The sequence below is a fragment of the Diospyros lotus genome, chromosome 7, assembly GCF_014633365.1.
Source record: "Diospyros lotus cultivar Yz01 chromosome 7, ASM1463336v1, whole genome shotgun sequence".
Lineage (NCBI taxonomy): Eukaryota > Viridiplantae > Streptophyta > Magnoliopsida > Ericales > Ebenaceae > Diospyros > Diospyros lotus.
In genome coordinates, this window is record NC_068344.1 from 25,186,246 (window position 1) to 25,212,559 (window position 26,314).

At 35.2% G+C, this 26,314-nt stretch overlaps 2 protein-coding genes across 15 annotated transcripts; both read left to right on the forward strand.

Moving 5' to 3' along the window:
- Nucleotides 1-638: 638 nt before the first annotated feature.
- Nucleotides 639-18,814, forward strand: LOC127806909 (uncharacterized). 14 transcript variants are annotated; one of them, XM_052344499.1, is made up of 7 exons: nucleotides 639-851; nucleotides 12,135-12,195; nucleotides 12,924-13,001; nucleotides 13,072-13,137; nucleotides 13,583-13,890; nucleotides 18,390-18,461; nucleotides 18,549-18,814. In XM_052344499.1, the coding sequence occupies exons 2-7, from the start codon at nucleotides 12,178-12,180 to the stop codon at nucleotides 18,610-18,612; spliced, it is 606 nt and encodes a 201-aa protein (XP_052200459.1). In that variant the 5' UTR covers nucleotides 639-851; nucleotides 12,135-12,177; the 3' UTR covers nucleotides 18,613-18,814. The 14 variants fall into 14 exon arrangements, with proteins under 14 accessions (XP_052200459.1, XP_052200457.1, XP_052200458.1 ...); XM_052344497.1 differs by lacking the exon at nucleotides 12,135-12,195 and adding an exon at nucleotides 12,638-12,681; XM_052344498.1 differs by lacking the exon at nucleotides 12,135-12,195 and adding an exon at nucleotides 12,638-12,681 and having other exon boundaries at nucleotides 639-830.
- Nucleotides 18,815-24,559: 5,745 nt separating this feature from the next.
- On the forward strand, nucleotides 24,560-26,002 carry LOC127805631 (uncharacterized). Its single transcript, XM_052342382.1, has 4 exons — nucleotides 24,560-24,635; nucleotides 24,736-24,816; nucleotides 25,342-25,849; nucleotides 25,999-26,002. The coding sequence occupies exons 1-4, from the start codon at nucleotides 24,560-24,562 to the stop codon at nucleotides 26,000-26,002; spliced, it is 669 nt and encodes a 222-aa protein (XP_052198342.1).
- The last annotated feature ends 312 nt before the right edge of the window (nucleotides 26,003-26,314 follow it).

The following is a 26,314-nucleotide window of genomic DNA, read 5'->3' on the forward strand; positions in this document are numbered from 1 at the left end:
TTTCAAGTGTTTTGTAGGAATCATGACATTCAAAGACAATTTACAGACTTTGTTTTACTAAGGGCTACACCCTTAGTAGAACAAAGTAACTGAGAGCAAGAATAGATGGTGGTTGAAGCAGTTAGTAAGTATGTTTTGGTGAGAAGGGGCAACTACTGTTTATACATTTAATCATTTTTTTTTAATTTTTACTGACATTTGAAAACACTGGTAAAACCATAAAACGCCAATAATTTTTGCTGACACTCACATTTTTTAAGTAAATTAACGATGCTCTTGTACACTCCAACTGATCTATGGAGTTCTGTTTTATTTTTACTGACGTTTGAAAACACCAATAATTTCGGACCTAGCTACGACTTGCTATTTTACGTGGATTCCATTACGAGTGCATACCTATAATTCTACATTACAGCTAAAGAAAACCCATCCACCAGTCAAGACATGGATAGAATTGGGATGAGACAAAATTGTACCACCACTGATGGGGCCCGAACATAAATAGATGGGGCATGCAGGAGCCTCTCAGCTGAGGCATGTGCAAAAAGACAAGGGTAGGTTTTTTGTCTTATGGCATGAGATTAAAGCAGTCCAGACAACCAATAAAATTTAAATTTACTCTGAATTTTGCTGGAAACAACAAAATGTGAGAACAATTAAAGACTTTTTGGCTGACTTAAGCCTTCCTCCAAAGAGATAAGAAAGGAGGGCCAAGAAATTGGCGGAGGGAGCTGGAGATGTACTCGTTGGGTTAGGTCCTGAAAGTCGGGAATAATTGGCTTTTGAAGCACACATTGGATTTGGAGGGTTTCAAGTGTTCAAATTAAAGGGTAAAGCACTAAAGCTACAAGGTTTGATATCCTCAAACTGCTTCAAAATCAATTGCATACGTTTCTGAAGCTATATATATATATATATATATTTATATATATGGATAGATATGTTGCTCTGACATAAGGTACATATTCAAGCTTCTTGTGTGTTCTCTCTTCTTCGCCTGTAATGCTATAGTTTACATGTGATGTTTCATGCTAGCTACTCTTTTGTTTTTGTCATGAATCATGGTTCAAGAACATACGGGCAATCATGATTCATTGATGCTTACACACACACACACTCGCATAAATGTAATTCAGACAATCAAAATTGTATATCTACTTGTGGAAAAGTAAAGAGGACATGCATATCATCTTTGCTCTATTTGTATGCATCCTTTAGGTGGCTCGCTTTTCTAGTGTGCATATCGTAGACAGAAATTGTATTTGTGAAAGAAAGGTTGTGGGTATGGCTTTTTTTAGGGCCAGCTTAATTGTATTTGTGGTCTTAAGACAGAAATTTGTTTCATCACCCTTTAATAATATAAATAAATATTAAAAATTATATTTTATTTTTTGAAATATAAAATTATTAATGAAAATTTTGTATTTATCTTTAAAAGGTAAATATTTTTTAATTAACAATATAATCAAATTATTTAATTTTTTTGGTGACATGATTGGACTTAAATTGTAATCCTTTCCTTCTTTTATCTTTCTCTCTGTTTCTCTTTCTTTCTCATGTTGTCAAATGTCAATTGACAATTGTCAAATCTCAACATTTAATACAACAAGTACATCTAGCAAATGATATAAGGGTGCGTTTGATTACAATGGTGGAATTTGAGTGGAAAGAAAATGAATTCCAGGGAATTGAATTCTAGAAAAAATGAATTTCTGGAAATTAGAAATTTAAACTGTTTGATTGGTATAATTTTCTACCTAGAAAATGATATTATTTTCCATTTTTTGGTGTTTGATTGGTAATATTTTCCATAGAATTGGATAATTTTCTTGACATTTCATGTTTGATAGGCATTATTTTTCGTGAAAAATGACACATTTTCCATGAAATTCAATGGTGAAAATGTATTAAAAAATATTAAATTTTGTACAAAAAAATTAAAATAATAACATATTTTAAATTAATTAAATTATTTTCTCAAAAAATGAAACTACAAAATTAATTTTTTTTATTTTCTAAAGAAATAATTTATATATAATTTTTGACATATTCACTTTTATATATATATTTATATATTTATATTTATTAAATAACCATCCTAAATTTAACATATTCACTTTTTATACATATATTTATAATATTTATATATTTATTTATTAAATAACAATCCTAAATTTAACTTATTTACTTTTTATATATATATTTATATTTATTATATAACACCCCCCCCTTCCCAAACCCAAAAACCCCTCAACCTGCGAGCGGCCACCCAACTCCATTTTCCAATTGCCAGGAAAATTCCATCTCCTCCCCCCCGCCCCCCAAAGAATTTGATTTCCTTGATTTAGAGGAAAATGGCATCACGTGAGCAAAAGTTGGAAAATGAGTTCCCTGGAAAAAAATACTATCAAACAATGCAAAAGTTGGAAAATGGATGGAAAAATTACCTTTTTCTTGGAAAATTTAGGCTATCAAACGCGCCCTAAGTGAGACTCTTTACCTTCCCCCTAGTGTTCTTTGGTCTCGTTCTTCCCTTTCTCAATCCTCCACCACCCCATCGTCAGGCGTCCCTTGGTCTTCTTTCTCTCATCCTCAGTCCTCCACAATCTCATCTCTCTCTCTTGCTCTCTCTTTTTCTCGTGTGAGTACGTGATCGCGTCTCCTCTACCTCCGGCATCCTTTGGTCTCCTCATGTCCTCCACCTCCAACGTCTCTTGCTCATCTCTCTCCATCTGGCGTCTACTGTCGTCCTGTATGCGTCTCATTTGGCATCTCCTCTTATACTCTAGTGTCTCATCTCTTTCTCTTCAATGTCGCCTCTAGTGTCAACTAGTCTCCTCCAACCCTCATCTCCCTTTCTCTAGCGTCTCCAAATTTGGGTCTCTTGCTCCTCTTATTTTTTGGGGGCCCTAGGCACAGGCCTTAGTGCCCTATATATGCCTTGAGTCGGCGCTGGCTTCTTTGTTATAAAAAAATACATATATAATAAAATAAAAATAATTTACCCACATGTTTTGTGGAATGTGATGTAAAATTTGCTGCGAGCCTTTGAAAAAAAACATATCATTTGATGTAAAAACAAATTGTTATTAATTTATATATATATTGATGATGCAGAGCCGATCACCTTCTTCTGTCTTGAACCAAGTACCTGCAAAAAGGGTGGGGACTTGCTCCCCATGATCCCTCCGACGCTTAAGTCAGTTCGTAGGGTTTTTGAGGAGTATAATAACAGTAATGAAGGATAATCAAAGAGTCCCTTAGGAGTCAGATCCCCATACCTGTAGAGGTTGCCCTCTATTTATAGATGTCCCGTGCCCTTTCCTTTAGGAGATAAGATATATTTCAAAAAGAGAGGTAGATCCCCTTTCCATGGGGAGAAAAGATAATCTTCCCTAATAGAGATAATTCTTGGGATATTTAAAGATATCATTAGTTGACTTAATCTTCTTCTTTATCTCTTTCCAGTTCAAAATCATAATAAAGATTATAAAGATAAGCGGAGTTCCTAAGTCTTGACACGTGGCGATCGCATATTGGTCTTTACTGGCACACATGGCTCCGAGTTAATTGTAACCTCCCAGGGGTAGTACAGTAAAATTGCCCCCCTATAAATATTCCCTTATCACTTGCCCTATTGATGATGCGGAGCCGATCACCTTCTTCTGTCTTGAACCAAGTACCTGCAAAAAGGGTGGGGACTTGCTCCCCGTGATCCCTCCGACGCTTAAGTCAGTTCGTAGGGTTTTTGAGGAGTATAATAACAGTAATGAAGGATAATCAAAGAGTCCCTTAGGAGTCAGATCCCCATACCTGTAGAGGTTGCCCTCTATTTATGGATGTCCCGTGCCCTTTCCCTTAGGAGATAAGATATATTTCAAAAAGAGAGGTTGATCCCCTTTCCATGGGGAGAAAAGATAATCTTCCCTAATAGAGATAATTCTTGGGATATTTAAAGATATCATTGGTTGACTTAATCTTCTTCTTTATCTCTTTCCAGTTCAAAATCATAATAAAGATTATAAAGATAAGCGGAGCTCTTAAGTCTTGACACGTGGCGATCGCATATTGGTCTTTACTGGCACACATGGCTCCGAGTTAATGGTAACCTCCCAGGGGTAGTACAGTAAAATTGCCCCCTGTAAATATTCCCTTAGCACTTGCCCCCCCACTCCTTGAGCTGATCGAGTAAGGAGGTTGGGCAGCTGAAGGAGTAGTTGTCACTGTTTTTCTGAGCCTCTGTAAAAAAGTTCTGCTAAAAATTTGGGTTAGCAGTCTCGGATGCTGAATTCGCTTCTTAAGTCTCCCGGTGCCTTTTCAGTCTTCCCATGCAAAGGGTGATTAGGTCGCTCGAGGTGATAGTGACGTTCGAGAATTTTCCTATAGTAGAAAAAGGGTCAGCTCTTAAATCAGTACATATATTTTTATAGTTATTTTTGGCCTAGGGCCGAGGCTATGCTAGTCGAGGCCGCATTCCTCATCTTCGGGGGCCGCTAGTCGAGGTTGTGGTGGCCGAGGCCGCTTGCCTTATCTTCGAGGCCGCTGGCCGAGGCCGCGTGCCTTATCTTCGGGGGCCATTGGCCGAGGTTGTGGTGGCCGAGGTCGCGTGCCTTATCTTCGGGGCCACTGGCCGAGGCTGCTTGCCTCGTCTTCGGGGGCCGCTAGCCGAGCCTGCGTGCCTCGTCTTTGGGGGCTGTTGGCCGAGGCTGCTTGCCTCGTCTTCGGGGGCCGCTGGCCTAGGTTATGGTGGTCGAGGCTGCATTCCTCATCTTCGGGGGCCGCTGGCCGAGGTTATGTGCCTTGTCTTCGGGGGCCACTGGCCGAGGCTATGGTCCCCTTTAGTCTTCGTTTGGCGAAGGTTCGTAGCCTCCGAACTGATGCCTTTTGGTCTTCATCTGGCAGAGGTTCGTAGCCTCCGAACTGGTGCCTCAATTAGTAGGGGCGGTCCCCTTTGGTCTTCATTTGGCGGAGGTTCGTAGCCTCCGAACTGGTGCCTTAACTAGTAGGGGTGGTCCCCTTTGGTCTTCATTTGGCGGAGGTTCGTAGCCTCCGAACTGGTGCCTTAATTAGTAGGGGTGGTCCCCTTTGGTCTTCATTTGGCGGAGGTTCGTAGCCTCCGAACTGGTTAGGGGTTCGAGGCCCTGCGAGGATCACATTTGATCCTTTCATCTTGAGTGTTCGGGGGTTCGAGGCCCTGCGAGGATCACATTTGATCCTTTCATCTTGAGTGTTCGGGGGTTCGAGGCCCCCCGAGGATCATATTTAATCCTTTCATCTTGAGTGTTTGGGGGTTCGAGGCCCCCCGAGGATCATATTTGATCCTTTCATCTTGAGTGTTTGGGGGTTCGAGGCCCCCCGAGGATCATATTTGATCCTTTGTTTTTGAGTGTTTGGGAGTTCGGGGCCCCCCGAGGATCATATCTGATCCTTTGTTTTTGAGTGTTCGGGGGTTCGGGGCCCCCCGAGGATCACATCTGATCCTTTGACTTTCGTTGTCGAGGCCTTTCGAACCTTCGGTCTTCATATGCACATGATAGCTTGGATTATAGTTGATGACCGAGATTTTAAAGAATATTTGATATTTTATTTTTGCGGTTCGGCGAAATGCCTACATTCGCAATTAAAGAATAATAATATTTTATTTTCGTGATTTGGCGTAACGCCTACATCTGCGATCAGAGTGAGTTTTGTTTTCGCGGTTCGACGTAATGTCTACGTCCGCAATTAAATAATACCAACATATATATTTTTAGCGACCAGGGATTCAAGCACATCAGCTTCACCATATCAAAGGCCCCCTCTTGTTACAGTTCCTGTAGTTGCCGCAGCTTTTGTTGCAATGTTAGCCCAACCACGATACTCACAGCATACCCGAAGGAAATTTTTGGGATTCCTAGTCCTTAGTATCCGTTGAGTCAGAGATTTCCATATAAAATGAGGGAGCATTCCAGTGTGAAGCCGGTAACCCTTTGCAATTGGGCAATTGCTATCAGAGTAGCATATATGATGCTTCTGCCATTTGGGAACTGCCAAATACGCCGGTACCTGTGCTGATACAACAAACACAATTGTATTTCAACCTACTGCCATAAACAGCCGATCCAAGCATTCCTGCCCAACATTATAGTTACTGGTATCCCCTGCATCCTCGTGCTCAGTGTCTGTACTATGCCAAGCAAGATTGTCCTCAATATCTAACAACATATTCATTAATATGGCCAATAACCAGTTGATAACCTGGGGAAACTTCCTCATTATACCAGACACTCTTTCTCTAGCCTCGGTAAGGGTAACGACAAACTCAATTGCGAGGTGTCGAGTCCCCTCTTCAAGGTTTTCAACTTCTGCAATCTGTGATATAAACCCAACAACCAGAAAATATTCATATATATATATTTTTTGCCATACCCAAAGACTCTTGAAGTTGTTGTAAGGAATGAGCGTTGGAGAAGATGAAGCTAAAGTATGTCAGATTCTGCTTCCAAGGGATCTGCCGTCAGTCATGCCAGCCACTCGTAAGGACTTGCGGCTCGCGGCCCACGGCCTTTGCCAGCGCGCGATCCGTCATTTGGTTCTGCTGCGATCGTGATTTGTGGTGGTTGGCCTTCCGTGGCCGTGCTCTGCTGCCGGTCTTGCCTCGATCCTCTGCCACGTTCACTACTTGCTGCGGCCATTATCTGGCTCATCCATGGCTGCTGTTGTGCTTCTGCTGTTGGGCTCCTGGGTATTGCCCCCTTTTCCAGCAAGCTTCCAGTTAATGTTATATATATAATATAACACCTCTGTTTTTACTCCAGGCTTCCACGATTTAGCTTTTCTCCAACATATACATATATATATATCTATGATTCTGCCAAACTTGCTCCTGCTTTCACGAAAAGTCTTATGATATATAATATATATATATCATCTATAGAATGCCTGTTGCTTCTGCTTCAACGAGAAGCCATATACATACCAATTGATGATTGCACACCATTAATGACTGATACATATGAGGTCTCCTGATATTTTTTTATTTTCTGTTTCTTCCAAGCATCCACACGTAGTTTCTTCATACGAGAGATTTTTTTTGCAAAAACAAAACAGGGAGATATATAAATATTAACGGAAGAACATACCATTAATGCGATTATTGCAAATATGTAATATTTTCTTTCTCAATTGATTTGATTTGACTTCATGCGGCTTGAGATTGTGCTTGGTAGACAGAAAGAAAAGACAACGGGCCCCACGGTGGGCGCCAATTGATGATGCGGAGCTGATCACCTTCTTCTGTCTTGAACCAAGTACCTGCAAAAAGGGTGGGGACTTGCTCCCCGTGATCCCTCCGACGCTTAAGTCAGTTCGTAGGGTTTTTGAGGAGTATAATAACAGTAATGAAGGATAATCAAAGAGTCCCTTAGGAGTCAGATCCCCATACCTGTAGAGGTTGCCCTCTATTTATAGATGTCCCGTGCCCTTTCCCTTAGGAGATAAGATATATTTCAAAAAGAGACGTTGATCCCCTTTCCATGGGGAGAAAAGATAATCTTCCCTAATAGAGATAATTCTTGGGATATTTAAAGATATCATTGGTTGACTTAATCTTCTTCTTTATCTCTTTCCAGTTCAAAATCATAATAAAGATTATAAAGATAAGCGGAGCTCCTAAGTCTTGACACGTGGCGATCGCATATTGGTCTTTACTGGCACACATGGCTCCGAGTTAATGGTAACCTCCCAGGGGTAGTACAGTAAAATTGCCCCCTGTAAATATTCCTTTATCATATATATATATTAAAATTATGTTCATGTGCCGTTGGTGTTGTGAGGTTTTTATTGATTGGTGTTGTTTGTCTATGACAAGGATCTTTTGTTGTGTTGGGTGTCTTGGTGCCACGTGAAGTTTCTTCTCTTCGTGTTGGTTTTTTATCTTTAGCATTTGTTGGTGTCATATTGCTATGGTGGTGACAAATTATTATGCCCTTTAACACTTGTCTTTCCTGAAATATAAAAGATGAGGTAATTAAATAATGTCAAAAAAAATTAGTATAAACACTTGAGAGTTCTGCTCCCCTTGACCCAAGATCTTGATTCTGCCATGCCACTGAAACAGATATGATACAAAATGAAAATGGAAAAATGACATTTTTCAAAAAAGTAGGAAATGAAAAAGTGGGAAAATGTGTAAATAAAAAAATATATAGTTGCCTTTTTATAAATACAATTTTTAATATAGAAAATTATATAAAAAAGATTATTCAATTTAAAAATAAACATAAATTCATAATACATTCAAACAAATATAAATATAAATTCTATAAGTATTACACACATTTACAGTAAATACTCTATGAGTATTATATACATTAACATAATAAGAATTACATACATGATTATAAGTATTACATATATTAGAAAAACAAGTATTACATATATTCATACACAATCTATATAATAAGGGAGGATGGTTTTTGAAATTGAGAGACAAATGTGAGGGGGATATTTTTGGATGGTTGAGATAGATTTTCTAAAGATTTGATGGCTGAGATTAGTGGCTTTTCCCCCCCAAACGCATCACATCTCATTCTCCTTTGCCACTCCCTCTCTGTCAAACCCATTTTCTGTCAGCCTCTCCCCTTCTCTCTCTCTCTCTTTCTCTCTCAAAGGCCCTGCATCGTCGCCTTTGCCGCCCACTGCCGTTACGCCCTGCCAACCCAGCTCAAAGGTATATATATGTGTATCTCCATCTCATATATATCATTCCTTATCTCTCTCTCCATCGCGACTGTGTGTGTTTGTCCGTGACTGCTGAAGCTCCATGGACCATCGCTGTGTGTTTGTATGTATATAGTTACTGTGCATATATATTTCTTTAGTTTTTGTGTATATACGCGACTGTGTGTATATCACTGTGTTTATGTTTGTGTTTGTGATTGTATGTATAGTCATTGTGTGTTTGTATGTATATAGTCACTGTGCATATATATTTCTTTAGTTTCTGTGTATATACGCGACTGTGTGTATATCACTGTGTTTGTATATCACTGTGTTTATGTTTGTGTTTGTGAGCATATCCAATGTCTGTGTTTGTATGTAATTACTGTGTGTATATAATTACTGTGTGTTTGTATATATGCTGAGGGCTGGCAGGAGGCACTCACTGTGTCTTGGAAGTTTCTCACGGAAGTTAGCCATTTGTATATAATTACTGTGTGTGTTTAATTAATTAATTATGAGAACATTTAATGATATTTCTAATTAATTAATTATAGTTACTGTGTGTGTTTGTATATAAAATGGTGTGCAAAAATTAATCAATCATTAACAGATTTATTAAAAAATACTTTAATTAACAGATTTTAACTCACACGACATAACCATTGATTGATTGCACCAAATTAATTAAATAAAAAAACAAAAAGAAGAGAAATCACAAGTAAATAAAATTATACTTTAAGCTTGAGTGAGGGGATTAAAAATACTTTAATTATTATTTCTATTTAAACCTAGCCTTTGCTTTCAATAGTCCATAATTGAAATTTTTTAAATAAAAAAAGACACCAACAGTAGACGTGACTAAATTATTTTTAAACAATTTATATTAAGACTGAAATTTATATTAAAATTTATATTAAAACAATTTATAGATTATTTTCAACAGTAGACGTGACTAAATTGTCATTTAAAAATTTATAAATTGTTTATAAAATGACTAATAATAATTATATTATGAATATTAATAATAATGAATAATGAATAATAATGAATAATTATTATTTTATAAATTTAATATTTGTTATTTTACTCAAAAAGTTATTCATTATTATTGATTATTCATTATTATTTATAATTATTCATTATTATTCATTATTCATTATTATTAATATTCTTGTGTTTGGCGTGCATGAAAGAATATGAATTAAAATCTTAAAAAAGTAACATTGTTGTGTTTATATATAATAAAAATTATATATTATATATTATAATACCAAAATTTTTTTTTGTACGTAATGCCACCTAAGTGTTTATTTAGTTTCACGAAATAATTTTTATTTTTTTATAAAACATTACTTTTGAGAATTTTTAAATGTTTTAAAAATAAATGCTATGTCTTTTTAAAATATAAAAATATCGATTGTAGTTGTCTTTTAGATTTCTTAGACTAACTAATATGTCCTAATTTCCTAAATCTCTTCAACATATATGTTATATATTGATGTGGAATTCAATCCTTTCAAACTCTGCTATTTGGATCTCATCATTTGGCGGAACAAATGAAAATGAATGAAATAGGGTTCTTCTCTATTCTTTCTCTATATCTTTTATGTTTTATCACTCCCAATTTGGGAGAAAAAAAAAATGATAATGGGCGAAAATTTCAATATATGTTTTTGATAACATTAATGCTAATAACTTTTTAAAAATTTAAATTTATCATTAATTCTATGACACTGCCTCTTTTCTTTAAAAAGAAATTAATAGGTATTTGCTATTGGGTAGGTGCTAAGTTGCTTAATGATTAAAAAATATTAAATATATTACTAATCAATGTATGTTTATTATACTTTATTTTTGAATTTAAACGTTTTTCATGCCAACTATGGGTGTGTTACCATACCACTAAATAATTTATTGATAACACTTTACTCTTTATGTAATTATGACATAAGAATTTAAGGTGTAATTAAATAATTATATTTTTGTAGGAATAACAATTTCTTGGGTTAGGAGGCTCATGCGCCCAATAGAAAAAAACGTTTAATTCAAGATTTTTTTTAATTTTATTAATTCTACCTTTTTATTTTATTATAATAAAATCTTTTTTAATTAAAATAACATAAAAAAAAACGTGTTCTCCGACCAAGAATTCTTAACCCATAGGGGTCGGGGAACACAAAGGTTCTCGACCACTCACAGTCGTGAACCCAAGTTTTTTCGACCTCAAATCGGGGTTCCCTCAATTGATGGTCACAACCATGACAGCCGACAAAAGATTTTTGAATTGTATAACACAAATGTGAGGGGGACATTTTTTCAATGGTTGAGATGGGTTTTGATTTTTCATCAATGGTTAAGATCAAGCTATGTTTCCCCCCCCCCCCCCAAAACCATCCCATCCTCACACGCACACACTCTTTCTCTTCTGTCCCGGCCCCTCCCTTTCTCTCTCTCTCTTTCTCTCTCAAAGCGCCAAACCCCTGCTGGCTGCTCTGCCTCTATCCCTTCCCCTCTCATTCTCTTTCTTTCTCTATCTCCCCTACCCCTACGGCCGCTCGAACCGCCATCGCTCCCACCCAGCCACCGCTGTCGCCCTTGCAGCTGCTCACACCAATCGTCGCCTCCACCCGGCCACAGCACAGCTTGCCTCGCCGTCCCCGTCGCCCCTTCTGTGTATGTATGTATGTAATGTACGCCAAAAACGATGGTGTTCGTTGTTTACATACATATATGTTCATTGTTCTTTGGAATTAAATTTTATATGTATGCACAGAAGCAATCTAATGTTTTATATTCTTAGGAATCTAATGTTTGCTCATTTGAGTTACGTTTGACTATATAATGTTTGTTGTTCTTTGTTTAATGTTTAATGTTTATGTATGCACAAAAGCAATATAATGTTTGCTTCTCATTCGAGTTACGTTTGGAATCCAATGTTTAATGTTTGGAATTTAATATTTGCTCATTCCAAATGGAATCTAATGTTTGCTTCTCTCTCTTTGTCTAATGTTTAATGTTTTCTGTCAAATGGTATTCTCTTAAATAAAGTTTCACATATATATTTATGTAGCACATGTATGTGTATGGGTATGTGTATATATCTGTATGGGCGGCAAAAGATGCTCCATGCGTGGCAATTTTTTAAAAATTTATTTTTTTAAAAAATTAATATTTAATTTTAAATATCAATTAAGTATTCTAAATATCAATTTTTTTTAAAAATAATTATGGACTATAACATTTAAATTTTTTTAAATAAAAAAACTAACAATGTAAAAAAACCAATGGTGTAAATTGAAATTGGTTACTCAAAAAGGATAACATAAAAAGAATAACTAATTATGAAATTGGTTAAAATAACATAAAAAAAACGTGTTCCCCAACCAAGAGTTCCTGACCCATGGGAAGGGTTTTTGATCACTCACTGTCAGGAACAGAAGATTCTTCGACCTCGGATCAGGGATCCCTCCATTGATGGCCGCAGCCATGGCGGTAAGCAACGGGCAACGGTTGCCATGACAGCTATGTGTGTTCGTGTATATATAGATATATATAAATGTGTGTATAAAATAATTATTCATTATTATTTATAAAATGACATTATTATCTGTTGAAATTTATTTTTTTGCCTAAATTTATGTTTGAACTTTCCATGTGATAATTATTCATATCAGGCTTTGATTTTGGTTTTAATTTCATTTATATAAAACTGTAGTCAGCTAGGAAAGATAAGAGTTCAAATTTGGACAATTGTTGTGCTCCAATTTTAATTTTATTATTTTAATGTGATTGTTAAAATACATCTTGACTATAACCTGTTAAGTATTTTCCATCCATTACAGTTATTTATTTAAATAAAATATTAAATTTTATTATTTGATTTGGTAGCAACTGATTTGGAAATAACATGACATTGCCAATTAAACATTTTTAGGTTGAAGTACAACAGTTATGGACAATATCACTATTTTTGGTCAAGTAAGTTTTTTTTTTCTTCATATAATTTTAAGTACCTCTCTTATAATGTAAGGCCTATTTTTTTTTTTTTTTTTTAAAAAAAACTTATCATATCTAATTTTCTTCTAATAGAATGTTTTTTTCCTCATACTTTATAGGAGGATGGAGACTTACACTGAACCGTAATATCAATTCCCTTTACTAATTTTTTTATTTATGTGTATAAAGTTTTATTTATCACTTTAACATGTTTGTATGTATAGGTTCAATTTCTTCAAGAAAGAAACGTTAATGTTGTTATTCGCGATGAGCGTGACCTTAATGCTATTCGCATTCGTGAGGTAAGGATATACATTTTCTTACCATTTTAAAAATAATTTATAAATATATTCTACTTATTTTTTATTATAGGCAAAGGCAAAGGAAAAAGAAAAGGCTATCTCTTCTGGCAAAGGAAAGAAAAAAGTACATCATGTGGTATGGTTTCTCAACAAGTTTTAAAAGTTTCTTTTTCGAATATTATCATATAGATTTTTTTAGGAATTACATAGTGTCATATACTCTTTTTTATGTATATTTTTAAAAAGTTTTTTTTTTCAAATATTTATTCAAAATTCTTTTTATTGAATGTGAAATATTTTTCTAAAACATGTTAAAGTAAGCATTAATCTGAATTTTTAATATGTTTGTCTATTAAAAAGAGAAGAAAACGAATAAGAGAAGAAAATATATAAGAGAAAAACATAAAACAAAAATAGGAAACTACATAATATAGTTTTTTTTATTTTTTATTTTCCGTATAAGAAGTTTTTAAGGAAAGAATAAGAAGAGTGAAAAGGAAATTAGAAAATATCACACGCTAAAGAGATGGGTAGTGTCTTTAAACTAACAAGTGCATACTCCTAAAATATTCTCATTATAGGCACACAATGATAATGTGTTATCAAAAGCTGCATTGGCCCAGCGTGCACGACGAGAACGTGAAAAAATTCAAAAGTCATGTTCTGCATATCAATTGGGACAACGCTTGCGACGAGAACGAGAAAAATCAAATGAATGTATTAACCCAAGACAATCTTCTTTAACACCAATTCGTCGTGATCGCACTCGCCTGGAGTGGGAAACAATAACTGAAGATTCTTATTCGGCAGAAAAACGAATAATGGTTACCCATCATTCTACACATTCGTTTTCTATACCAATCACATCTTTGGCTCCGCAAAGAAATCGGTAAACTATTGTGTATAATCTTGAAATACATACTTTACTCATACCGTTTTGTTTTACAAATTTTTATTTATACACAAATATTCATAGGTCTACTCCTATAAATCAATTTCTTTAAGAAGATTTGTGTACGGATGATGAATTAGAAGATATGCCTATGAGTACATCAATTGACGTCCGAGTACACAAAGATTCTTACCGTCATTATCTTGGCAAGATGGATGTATTATGTCCTTATTGTTCAGCCTTACATTGGATGGATGAAAAATTGACAAAATCATCTATGAAGCGCCCCTTATTCGGAACTTGCTGTTTAGAAGGAAAGGTTAGGCTACCTTTACTTATTACACCCCCTCCACCACTTCAGGCGTTGTATGATGGGAATAATGATCAATCAAAATCATTTCGAAGTTATACTCGAGTGTACAACGCAGCCAATGCTTTTACGAGTCTTGGTGCTACATTAGATCCTAGAGTACTCAGTGGAAAGGGCCCTACATCATTCACAATTCATGGGGAATTGCGACATCGAACAGGATCGCTACAACCACAACCAGGGCAGGATGCGAGTTATGCTCAACTATATATCTATGACCCTGATTCAGCTTTAGAAATTCGTAATCGTAGAAATCCTATCTTGAGAAGGGATGTTCTCAAAACTATTCAGGATAATTTGTTGCAAGTCAATGCATTTGTAGATAAATTTCGCCAGGCTCATGTCATTTTACATCAATTAGACTCGGCAGGACACAATATACCAGCTCATCTTCATTACAATTCAAGAACTGATCGACGTCGGTATAACCTACCAACTGCAGATGAGATTGCGATTGTAATACCAGGTGATGGAACAGAGGCAAGTGGAATGAGAGATATTATCTTACATTTTCGAGGAAATAATGAGTTAATGCAAATTAATGAATGTCACCCAGCATATTTTCCATTACATTATGTTTTATTATTTCCATATGGTGAGCTTGGATGGGAACCTGAGCTGAAATTGTGGAATGTTCAGTATGATCGACCTTCAACTGATCGACTTACTCAAATGGATTTTTATAGTTATCGTTTGTTTGAACGATCCACAGAGTATTCAACAATTTTGAGAGGTGGGAAACTATTTCAAGAGTTTTTGGTAGATGCTTGGGCTGCAACTGAGCAAAATCGATTGACATACTACAAGCTTAATCAAGGGAAACTTCGGGCTGAGCTTTACCAAGAGTTGTCGGATATGGATCCAGATTATGTGCGACCTGGTCAAATTGGTCAAAGGTTTGTTTTGCCATCTTCGTTTACTGGTAGTCCTAGACATATGTTTGAAATTTTTCAAGATTCAATGGCTATCACGCGATACAACCAACACCCAGATATTTTCCTGACCATGACTGCAAATCCCAATTGGCCAGAAATTACTTCAGCATTATTTCCACATCAAAAACCTATTGATCGTCCTGATTTAATTGCCCGTGTTTTTGAGTTGAAGAGAAAATGTTTGATGAAGGTGATAGAAACAAATAAAGTGTTTGGAAATAAAGTTGCACATGTTTTTACAATTGAATTTAAAAAACGAGGCCTCCCTCATATGCATGCACTTTTATTTCTTAAAGGCCTAGACAAAATTCGGACATGTGCTCAAGTAGATAAATTAGTCTCTGCAGAATTTCCAGACCCAAAAGATGATCCTATGCTTTTTGAAACTATCAAATGTTGTATGGTACATGGACCGTGTGGTGCTCGAAATCCGCAAGCACCATGTATGGAAAATGGTAGATGCACTAAGAGATACCCTCGAGTTTTTACAGAAACAACAACTATGGATCAAGATGGATACCCTATCTATCGTCGTCGCAATAATGGTCAAGTACATACTGTGAGGGGGCAAGAAGTTGATAACAGGGATGTCGTACCATACAATGCATATCTTTTTAAACTTTTCAATTGTCATATAAATGTGGAAGTTTGTGCTGGAATGAGATGTGTCAAGTATATACATAAGTACATTTATAAGGGTTATGATCGTACAACGATGGTGTTGGGAATGATAAATGAGATTCAACAATATCTCGATGCAAGGTATATTGGCCCTCCAGAAGCTGCTTGGCGAATATTTGGTCATCCTTTGCATGCAGAGATGCCAACAGTTGTACGATTGGCACTGCATTTACCTGGAATGCATCGCGTTGTTTTTAACCCAGAAGAATCATTAGAAACGATTCAATCTAGAGTTGGTCAACAAATGTCAACTCTTACTGGCTTCTTTGCATATTGTGCTGGCAGTGAAGATGAATGTCCATTCACTTATCAAGAATTTCCACAACATTATGTTTGGCTCAAGTCTGAAAAGAGATGGAAATCAAGAGAAAGGGGATATGCAATTGGTAGAATGTATTTTGCTAGCCCTAATTGTGGTGAAAGATTTTATCTACGTTTGTTACTAACCGTTGTTAAAGGACCAAAGTCGTTTCAGTCTTTACGCACGGTCGATAATGTTGTGCATGATACATTTAAATTAGCATGTGTTGCAAGGGGGCTTTTAGAAGATGATGAAGAATGGATACAATGCTTGAAAGGCTGTAGTTATGAAAACTGGATATCAATTGAGGAGATTGTTTAGTATTATTCTTACCCAGTGCTCTCCACTAAATCCATGTGCATTATGGAATCAATTCTCAACGCATATATGTGATGATCTTGCACATAAGATTCGTACATTGTTTGCCATTTCTAACCCAACTGAGGCTCAAATTAAAGATTATGGTCTCCATCTTTTGAATCAAATGCTTCATGAATCAGGCAAAAGTTTAATTGACTTCCCACCCATGCCACAACCTACCGCAAATTGGAGTGCAGTAGTTGGTAATCGATTGATATTCGAACATCGACAATTGCAGAGTGAGGCACAACAGACAGATCCACAAATTTCCATTGATTGTCTCAACAATGGACAGCGGAATGCTTATAACACAATCACTTCTTCAGTTTCTCAAAATAAAGGAGTTGTTTTCTTTCTGAATGGGGGTGCTGGAACAGGGAAAACATTTTTGTACAATACGATAGCATTAAAATGTCGCAACCTTGGGCATATCGTTATTACTGTGGCTTCATCTGGAATTGCATCATTGTTACTGGTCGGAGGTCGCACTGCACATTCAACATTTTCCATCCCATTAGATGTGTTGGAAAATTCAAATTGTGGGCTTAGTAAACAATCATTACAAGCTGAGTTATTTAGAGAAACAAAACTCATAATTTGGGATGAAGTTCCGATGCAACATAGATATTGTGTTGAGGCGGTTGATCATACATTGAGGGATATTTGTGATAGTGACAAGCCATTTGGGGGTATTACTGTTGTTCTTGGTGGAGACTTTCGACAAATCTTACCAGTTATACCCAAAGGAGTTCGTGAGCAAATTGTGAATGCATCATTAAGACACTCTGTTCTATGGAAGCATATACATATCTTAACTTTGGATTTGAATATGCGCTTGAATCATGAAGACCGTGAAAATGCTAATTTTGCAAATTTCTTGATGGAGGTAACACTACTATAACATTTGTGCCATATTATATAGATTATTTTAAATTAATAAATTGTGTTTTCATTCTTATTTTTTTATTGATTTCACTTTTTTTAGATTGGGACCAATCCTCAAGAAATCATTAACCTTCCATCAACAATACACAAATGTCAAGATTTGAATGAATTACTCTCTACAGTTTACCCACGATTGAACATAATAGAGACGTCAACCCCAACATTTTTAACTGAACGCACAATTCTGTCTGCGCGTAACGATGATGTCAGTGACATCAATACTACTGCATTGAATATCTTTCCAGGGAGATTACATACTTATCTTGCAGCAGATAAAATGTCTGGAGATAATGAAGTCGATCCTACTATTACAAATAGATATCCTAATGAATATTTAAATTCATTGGATCCTCCTGGGTTGCCAACTTTTAGGTTAGAGTTGAAGGTGGGTTGTCCTATAATATTGTTGAGAAACATTGCACCGAAAGATGGACTATGTAATGGTACAAGATTGATGGTTACTAGGTGCGACACTCGCATAATTGAAGCTCAAATTTTAACTGGAGAAAAGTTTGGCAATTTGGCATTCATACCAAGGATATCTTTGGCACCATCTTCTTCAGAAATGCCTTTTCAAATGACAAGACGTCAATTTCCAGTCCGATTGGCATATGCCTTGACCATTAATAAATCTCAAGGACAATCTGTGAAATTTGTTGGGGTTGATTTGCGCATACCAGTGTTTAGCCATGGGCAATTATATGTGGCATTGTCCAGATGTACATCATTTGATCGTATAAGTATTCTGCTCCCTAAAGATTGTTTGGATTCTACTACAAATATTGTTTATCCTGAAGTGTTGTTGTAGTGTTCAGAAGGTAACCATGTAGATTTATTTCTATTGATTATATAACTTTTTTTAAAATTTAAATTTGATAATAATTTGAAATATGGACTTCTGTAGGATTGGATGGAAAAATATATGGAGCTTAAAAGGAGAAATACAACTGTCTTGCTTCGATGGGGATGTAATAAGGTAATTTCAATCTCAAAGTATATTTTGATATGTATATTTCCAACAAATGTACTAATCTATATTTTTTTTTATTTCACAAATTACCAGATTATTGTGCATGTTCCTCATTGGGGATACATACAAGTTGATACGAAGATTTTTTGGAAAGTAATGAGGAGGAAGTTCGGGCAAACACATGTTTAAAGACATGTTATTGACACATTTTTTGTAAAGTATACATATTTTGTAAATGTTTAACCTACTTTTTGTAAAATTTTAACTCACTCTTTTGGTGAATGACAATATAATGTTTATTTTTTTATGTAATTATAATTTGATTGGCAGCAGTAGCACTAATTGGTGTGTATTTTAATTTTAATTTCTATTTGCAGCAGTAGCAGTAATATTTGATATTTTATTTTTTTTTAATATTTGATTGGCAGCAATAGCACTAACTGGTATGTATTATTTGATATTTAACTTTTAATTTAATTTGTTCAAATTGTAAAGTATTTTTTTTAATTTAACTTTTTTATTTTTTATTATACAACATTAATAATATTATTTACAAAATATTATTTACACCGTGCCTTTAGGCACGGGCATTCCCTAGTATATTCATATAACATAAATAAATATGTACATAATATATATACATAGATAATATAATACAAAACTGAAATAAATACATATAAGGAGAGAAGCCGGATAGTTGCCGTCAGTTGTTGGTCATTGGTCGCCGATCGTTGATCGAAGAGCCAACTCAGTCAAATCCTTTGTGTTTGTGAATCGACTGTGACACCGAGCAATTGGAGTTGTTAATTGATGGAAGTACCGAGGAATCAAAGTTATAAATCAATTTGTGTTGCGCGAAAACAGTGACATCGAACATGGAAACATCAATTCGTGTTTGTGATTTGACAACGGCTTAGCCCATTTTGTGTTTGTGAATCGACAACAACACTAAGTAATCAGAATTATGAATTAATGGTGGCACCAAGCATCGAGCAACCAACCGGTAAAGGGGAATGATGATAAGGGGACGGTTAGAGGGGTAGAGACTAGGACAACCCTTGAATCAAAAATGCATTTTCAAATCGAAAACACATTTTTATTATTTTCAACATATTGCAAAATGGCCCCAAAATGTTTATAAGATTGTAGAAACGGCCTGAAAATGTGTTTCTTTTATGTTTTTGGAGTTTTGAAAATGGGAAACATTTTGAAAACACTGAAACGACACATTTGAGACATTTTCGTGCATCACATGGGGTAACTTTTGGGTGTCTTCCCTTTTATTGTGGGTTTTGATTAAAAATATTGCTCTTTTATATTTTAATAATATTGCTCTTGTGTATATCATCTTGTTTATTATAAATAATTATAAAATTTGGTTAGATAATAATATATAAAAAATAATAAACGTACTGGAGAATTAATTTGAATTTTTGATATTATATTTTGGTATATATTTTCCTAGATATGATATTTTGATGAATTATCGATACTTAACAAATGTCAATTTATGGATACAAAATTTTTATTTTAAGTCATAAGGATATTTTTCAAATTTTAAAATACTTTCTAAGAAAGTGTTTAAAATACTATACACATCAATGTTATTTTTTATTTTAATTCTTATATTCTCATATGTACCAAAAGCATAAATGTTACTTTTCAAAAAAAAAAAAGGATTATTGATAATGACATTCACGAAAATTATCACTACAAGGAAATGTGGTATTGCTGGCGAAATTTTCTCGGCGGTTTTATTAAGTGTCGGGAAAACATTACCATTACCGGTTTTTGTATTAACCGCCGGTGATGGGGTCAACATGACCGACGGTTTTTAGCATACACATCCCCGGCGGTTTTTTAAAACCGCCAATGATGTTGACCATAACCGACGGTTTTTGAACCGTCGGTTATGTTTACCCTTTACCGGCGGTTTTAAAACCGCCGGGGATAGGATCTAGACCATAATCGGCGGTTTTCGAACTGTCGGTTATGTTTACCCTTTTCTGGCGGTTTTAAAACCGCCGGGGATGGGATCTATATAATGCCCCCGCGTTCTTCCCCTTAACCCCTTCGATTTCTTCCAAAATCCCCCCTGCAAACCCTAACCGATTCTCTCCTTCGATCACCCTCACGCCTCGCTGCCTCCCTCGATCACCCTCGCCCTTGCTGGATCACCCTCGCTCGCTCGCCTCGCCTTCCCTCCCTCGCCTCGCCTCACCTCGCCCTCCCTCGCTCGCTCGCCTTCCCTCGATCACTCTCAGTCAGCCTCGCCCTCCCTCGGTCACTCTCAGTCGGCCTCGCCCTCTGCCTCGCCCTCCCTCGCTTACTAATCAGTCGCACATGCAACTAGAGAAGTGGTGATTGGAATTGGGGTAAATTACAGTTCGATTGCTCCGCAATAGTTGTTCTTCCTTGATCAGGTTTGTCTCCAGCTTGTGTATAATGTATCTCTATCATTTATTTATCTATCTATACGTATGAATCTTACGTGTTATCCCAGATCCTCTGTTTCTCCGTTCCAGATCAGTAGCATCATCTATGTTATGATTTGATTAGTGGAAAGACATAAGAAATCTCAGTTCATATAATACAAGGGCATTTTTGTGCAAATATATCAACTAAGAATACGTTATTGATGCTTATGTAATTAGTGGTTGAAATCTGAATATTTGGCTGCCAAGCAAACCCATAATATTGCTTGACACGAAGACGGATCACTAATAATATTTGGCTGCTTTTTGTTTTACCAGTTAGTGGTGATGCTATGATATGCTTGTGCTTTGATTTTGGTTGCATTTATAGGCTAAGTTGGTGTCTGTATTTATAGATGCAATTAGGATGATGAGCTACCTTGGACTTGGACAAAACAAGAATAAGACTTTGCCACGGTTATACCTGGCCAGCCACAATTTTTTATCGGGTTCCATTGACAACTCAAATTTAGGTTATCCACTGATGCAAGAAATTAAGAGATTCAAACTGTCAAGACATTGAAGCAGTCCTGCAGATTAAATTGCAGGCTTCCTAGAAACCTCATGGATTAATTAAAAATCACCATAAATGTGAGGTGTTTTTCTAGTTAATTAAGTACTTTCCTGTTCACCATAAATTTGAGGTGTTGATTGCTAATGCTAACCATATTTGTTAATTGAATTTTCACATTGAGCATGTTAATGAATCTAAGGGATGTAATCAATACTGTGATGCATCATAACAAATTTCCTCTTAGGTGGATTGGAATTATTTCCTTTGTTTTTTACATATTTGGAATGATTAATTCAATTGAAACAACCAGGGTATTTTTATTATGTTCTAATGTCTGTATTTGCATACTCTTAAAATTCTAACGTTTGGATTTTTTTTTTTTTTAATGTTGAAAATATTTGGGCATCTGGGTGCATAAATGTTTGTATATTATTTATAACTGTGGTTAATAACTAATAAGAACAAGAGATTGTAAACTCAGTCTTGAAAATAAGTTTTCTTTCAGTTGAGAGTTTCCTGTGTCTTTTGTATTTGAAGTTGTTCTCCTAGGGTATTGAAGAATCTTCTACTTGGTGCAAATATTAGGTAGCAGCATAGCAGGTTGTCATATGGGTGGTACAGGAATTGTAATATTTAATCACAGTACAATAGCAACTCCCTAAGGAGCACAGACAATAGATCTCCTTTACATCTATGTAAATGTATGAGATTTAGTAGTTTCCATATTTGAACCAGAAATGGAGAAGAGAGTGCAGAAAAAAAGTGTTCACCGAGTACATAATATGGTGGTAAAGGGATTGAGAGGTGCTTTAGGTTTGACATGAAATTCAAGGCTTCAACACTAAAACCCTAGCTGGGTAGAGGTTGACTCAAATATGAAACTTCTGGTTAGCAAAACTTGCTGCTGTAGTAGATTGACCTCTTGTAGTTATCATTATCATCATCCCATCAACTACATAGATTCTATCTAAATGATTATGTCTATCCATGACCATAAATTTTACAAGGTTATTATCATAGTTGCCAAGATTTTGGTATGATAGGGGTTCAGTATGGTGTATGTTGCTTAGTATAATAGGTGGTAGTTGAGTTTAGGCTTAGTTGGTATACTAAATGGAGTTGTGGTATGTTTTGAATTATGCTACCTAAATTATATATCTTATTTTTTTTAATAAAAATTAAATGTTTGTTGATGTTTTAAGATCAGTGAAATGGTCCATTTTCTTGCAAGATATCACACAATGTTATAGAATGAGGAAATGGTCCATTACCGGTGGTTTTTAAACCGCCGGCAAAGTTTTTCCTTAACCGGCGGTTTAAAACCATCGGTAATAATATTATTACCGGCGGTTTAAAACCGCTGATAATGCTTATTTTTACCGGCGGTTCAACAAAATCGTCGGTAAATTTTTTTTCCCGGCGGTTAAAAACTGCCGGTAATATTTTCCGACGGACATATTTTCGGCAGATTAAATTACCGCCGGTAAAAGTTTTACCGGCGGTTTTTTTACTTTTTCCGGCAATTTTTTAACCGTCGGAAAAAGTCAACCATCTTGTAGTGTTATATATTTGTAAAAAGTTTAATTGGTGAAAAAAAGGCTAAACTTAGGGTTTTCACTTGTCGCTGTTGTGGTTCCACAGCTTGATCCCTGACGATTGCATGGTAAATCTTCTTCTCTCGACCTTTTTCTTCTTCCATTTCCTTAATCTGCAAATCTGTGTTTTTCTTCACTTCTTCCTTTTTCATAGTTTTTCTTCCCTCTCCTAAATTCTCTATTAATGCCTCTTCCTTCTCTTGTAAAAGATATCCAACGGTGTTTAAATTTTGATCCATACCAAAAAATTTGATCTGCACTAATTGATCAAATCCAATACTGAGTGGACCTCGATTAAGTCCTTAGTCCTGGTGTTGGAGATGACCAGTTTTTGATCCAACACTAGTCCAGGAATAAAAATCAGTTGAGAATATAAATAATAATTTATTTTAAACTATTATTTATAATAATACTACATATTAATAAATTCGTTGAGAGTTATTAGTAGGAACGTCTAATTTGTTTATTGTTTAGTTTGCTTTATGGAGTTGCAAGTTAAATTTAGAATGTTGCATTATTTTGATTCTTATTTAAATATTTTTTATAAAAATTGTTGTCTGGACAATATATATATTTTAAATATTTATACATTTTTATTAAATTTTATATTGAAAACAAAGAAGAAAAAGAGTTTAGACAAGTTAGGGCCAAACCAGTCTAGTCTCAACTCTAATTGTTGTGATATTGGCTCCGAAATTTTTAGAAAGTCTGGTCCTAAGCTGCCTCAATTTAAAATCAATAAAAATGAATAAACACACTTCTAAAGCGGTCCAAAGCTCATACTCAGGCAAAAGTTCTAACATCTCCAAACAAAAGCTACAACATCTTTACTTCGATTTGATCTTCAATAGACTTACCGATCGCTGATTTGGGTAAGGGACCTTGGGAAGAGGATCTAAAAGCATCGCCCCTTGTTTTTTGTGTGAAAAAGCAATAACAACACCTTGAGAAGCCTTTTTTTTTTTAATTTATATAAATTAATATATGTAATATTTATATGTATAATATTTTGCATATATATATAATATTTTTCTAAAAATATATTTTTAGAAAAAAATGGATTTTCTAAACACAATTGTGTCAAATTTATGTATATATTAGTTAAGGATTAGAAAATATATTTTTGTAATTTAAAAAAATATTTTTTATAATTGTGATATATTTGGAAAAAAAATGTTTTTTAGTTTATAACTAGATTTCAAATTTTAACAAAAATATATATAAAGTTTAGATAAAGAGAGAAGAGAACTCTAAGAAAAAAATAATTAATTTACATTGAGAATTTTAACAATAGGGGTGGCCTTGAGGGGACAGAGGAAATCCAATTAACTCTAATTCCTATTTGGGTAAATTGATGGATGTTGTCTCTGTTAAAAATTAAAAAAAATTCAAAAACAAAATAAATTATATGGGGTGCTATGTATGTGACTCAAATTATAAGAGATATAACGAAACTTTTCCAATGCAAAATTAAGAGACGTGGCTTTGATTGGAATGTAGGTTGTGGCAACGTAATAAAGCATGGCATCAACTAATTCATTACAAGCTCATTATGATGCCAAGCTCGATTTCATAGACTGCATGGTCACTCGTCTTGGTAATTAAGCTCTCAAGTCATTAATAATTAGTTGGTTAATTAATTTGCGGCATCATGCATTTTCTCCTTAATTATTGTTTACCTTTCTTAATTTTTGTAGCTGACCGAGACTACACAAGGCGTGTCCTACCAAACCAATTCTCCCCTGAAGGGAATCATCAACCTGCGCCTCCCATTCAAGGTACATTTTCATTAATTTGAAGAATGTGGAAAATACTAAACAAAAACAAAGAACGCAGACAATTTTAGAAATTTGATTTCAATGTTAACTGTGAATATTATTATTAATTGTCTTTAATGAGATAAGATTGTTAGTTTAAATATGTATACTTTTAGTCAAGTATAAATAGATTTTTGATTACAATGATATTAATTGTCTTTTAGATTGTTGTCATAATCTAAATTGTGTTGGACCTAATCCATAATCAGGTAGAGATAGGTAAGATTTCTATACCTAGTTCAAATTAAACTACATTAGCGTTGATTTTCTATTAATTGTTTCTCATATTAGATTTGTTATATATAAATTCTTTGTTTTACTTTATTCCTAACAATTAATTAATTATCTTGTTACCTTTGGGAACAAACGAGACCAAATGATTTGGTGATACCTTAATTATCTTGCACAATGTGCAAGATAATTAATGATTTGTTAATGATTTGGTGATACCTTAATAACCTAATTAATTATCTTGTTACCTTTAAGATAGCGTTGATGAGTACTGGAAATACATAGCATTGCACAGAGCTGCTGTAGAAGGCGATTGGGAGAGCGCCAAGAAATTCTTTGAGAAAAACCAATATGCAGTCACTGCAAATATCAACTCGAACTTGGAGAATGCACTGCACGTAGCAGTCCAAGCAAGAAACAAGGGAATCCATGTCGTGAAGAATTTGGTGGAAGAAATGCCGATTGAGGCCCTCGAACATAAAAATGTTTATGGCCAAACTGTACTTAGTTTCGCTGCTATTGTTGGCAACACGTGTGCTGCGGTTATTCTGGTGCGAAAACATCCCCGGCTGTTGTATATTAGCAACAAGTTTAGGCTTCTACCGGTCCACCTGGCCGCCACATATGATCACAAGGAAACTTTCCAATACTTGTCAGTCACTCAAGACGAGCAAGGTGGTGTTAGGCCCTTTGCAGACAGATCCGGGGTTCGCCTTGTTATACAAGTAATATTTTCCGGATACTACGGTGAGAACCTACAACGGTACTCTCATGCATGCATGCAAATAAATAGTAAAACAAATAAATATATAATGTTTCTCTTACAACTGATTTATTTGTTTAACTATTTATATATATATATATATCATATCTCTTGTAATGCTTGTTAATTTAATTTGTTTTATCAAGTAGATGAGGCCCTAAAATTGATTGATCGGTATAACTCGCAAAATTACAACTTCCCAAGGGTGATAGTGTTTTATCAACAATTGCTTTGAACGTGTCAGCGTTCCCAAGCGGGAGTCATCTATCCTTCTGGGAAAAAGCTATCTATTATTGTAAGGATATCACTTTCTCAATAAATCCTCTTCCTTCTGTGTTTGCGCAAGCAGCTTAATTATATTATATTGTTTTTTATTCAAGGTGTTCCAGTGAAGTTGGACAAGTATGCTAAAGAACGTAGCAGATCTGACATTGAGGACCCAGTACCAAAGCATAATTTGGCTCA

Bases quoted from the DNA above. Each gene is read 5' to 3' on its own strand.
- LOC127805631 (XM_052342382.1), top strand. From the start codon at position 24,560: ATGGCATCAACTAATTCATTACAAGCTCATTATGATGCCAAGCTCGAT. The intron at 24,636-24,735 runs GTAATTAAGCTC...TAATTTTTGTAG, and splicing joins CTGCATGGTCACTCGTCTTG to CTGACCGAGACTACACAAGG. The intron at 24,817-25,341 runs GTACATTTTCAT...GTTACCTTTAAG, and splicing joins ACCTGCGCCTCCCATTCAAG to ATAGCGTTGATGAGTACTGG.
- LOC127806909 (XM_052344489.1), top strand. From the start codon at position 14,039: ATGCCTATGAGTACATCAATTGACGTCCGAGTACACAAAGATTCTTAC.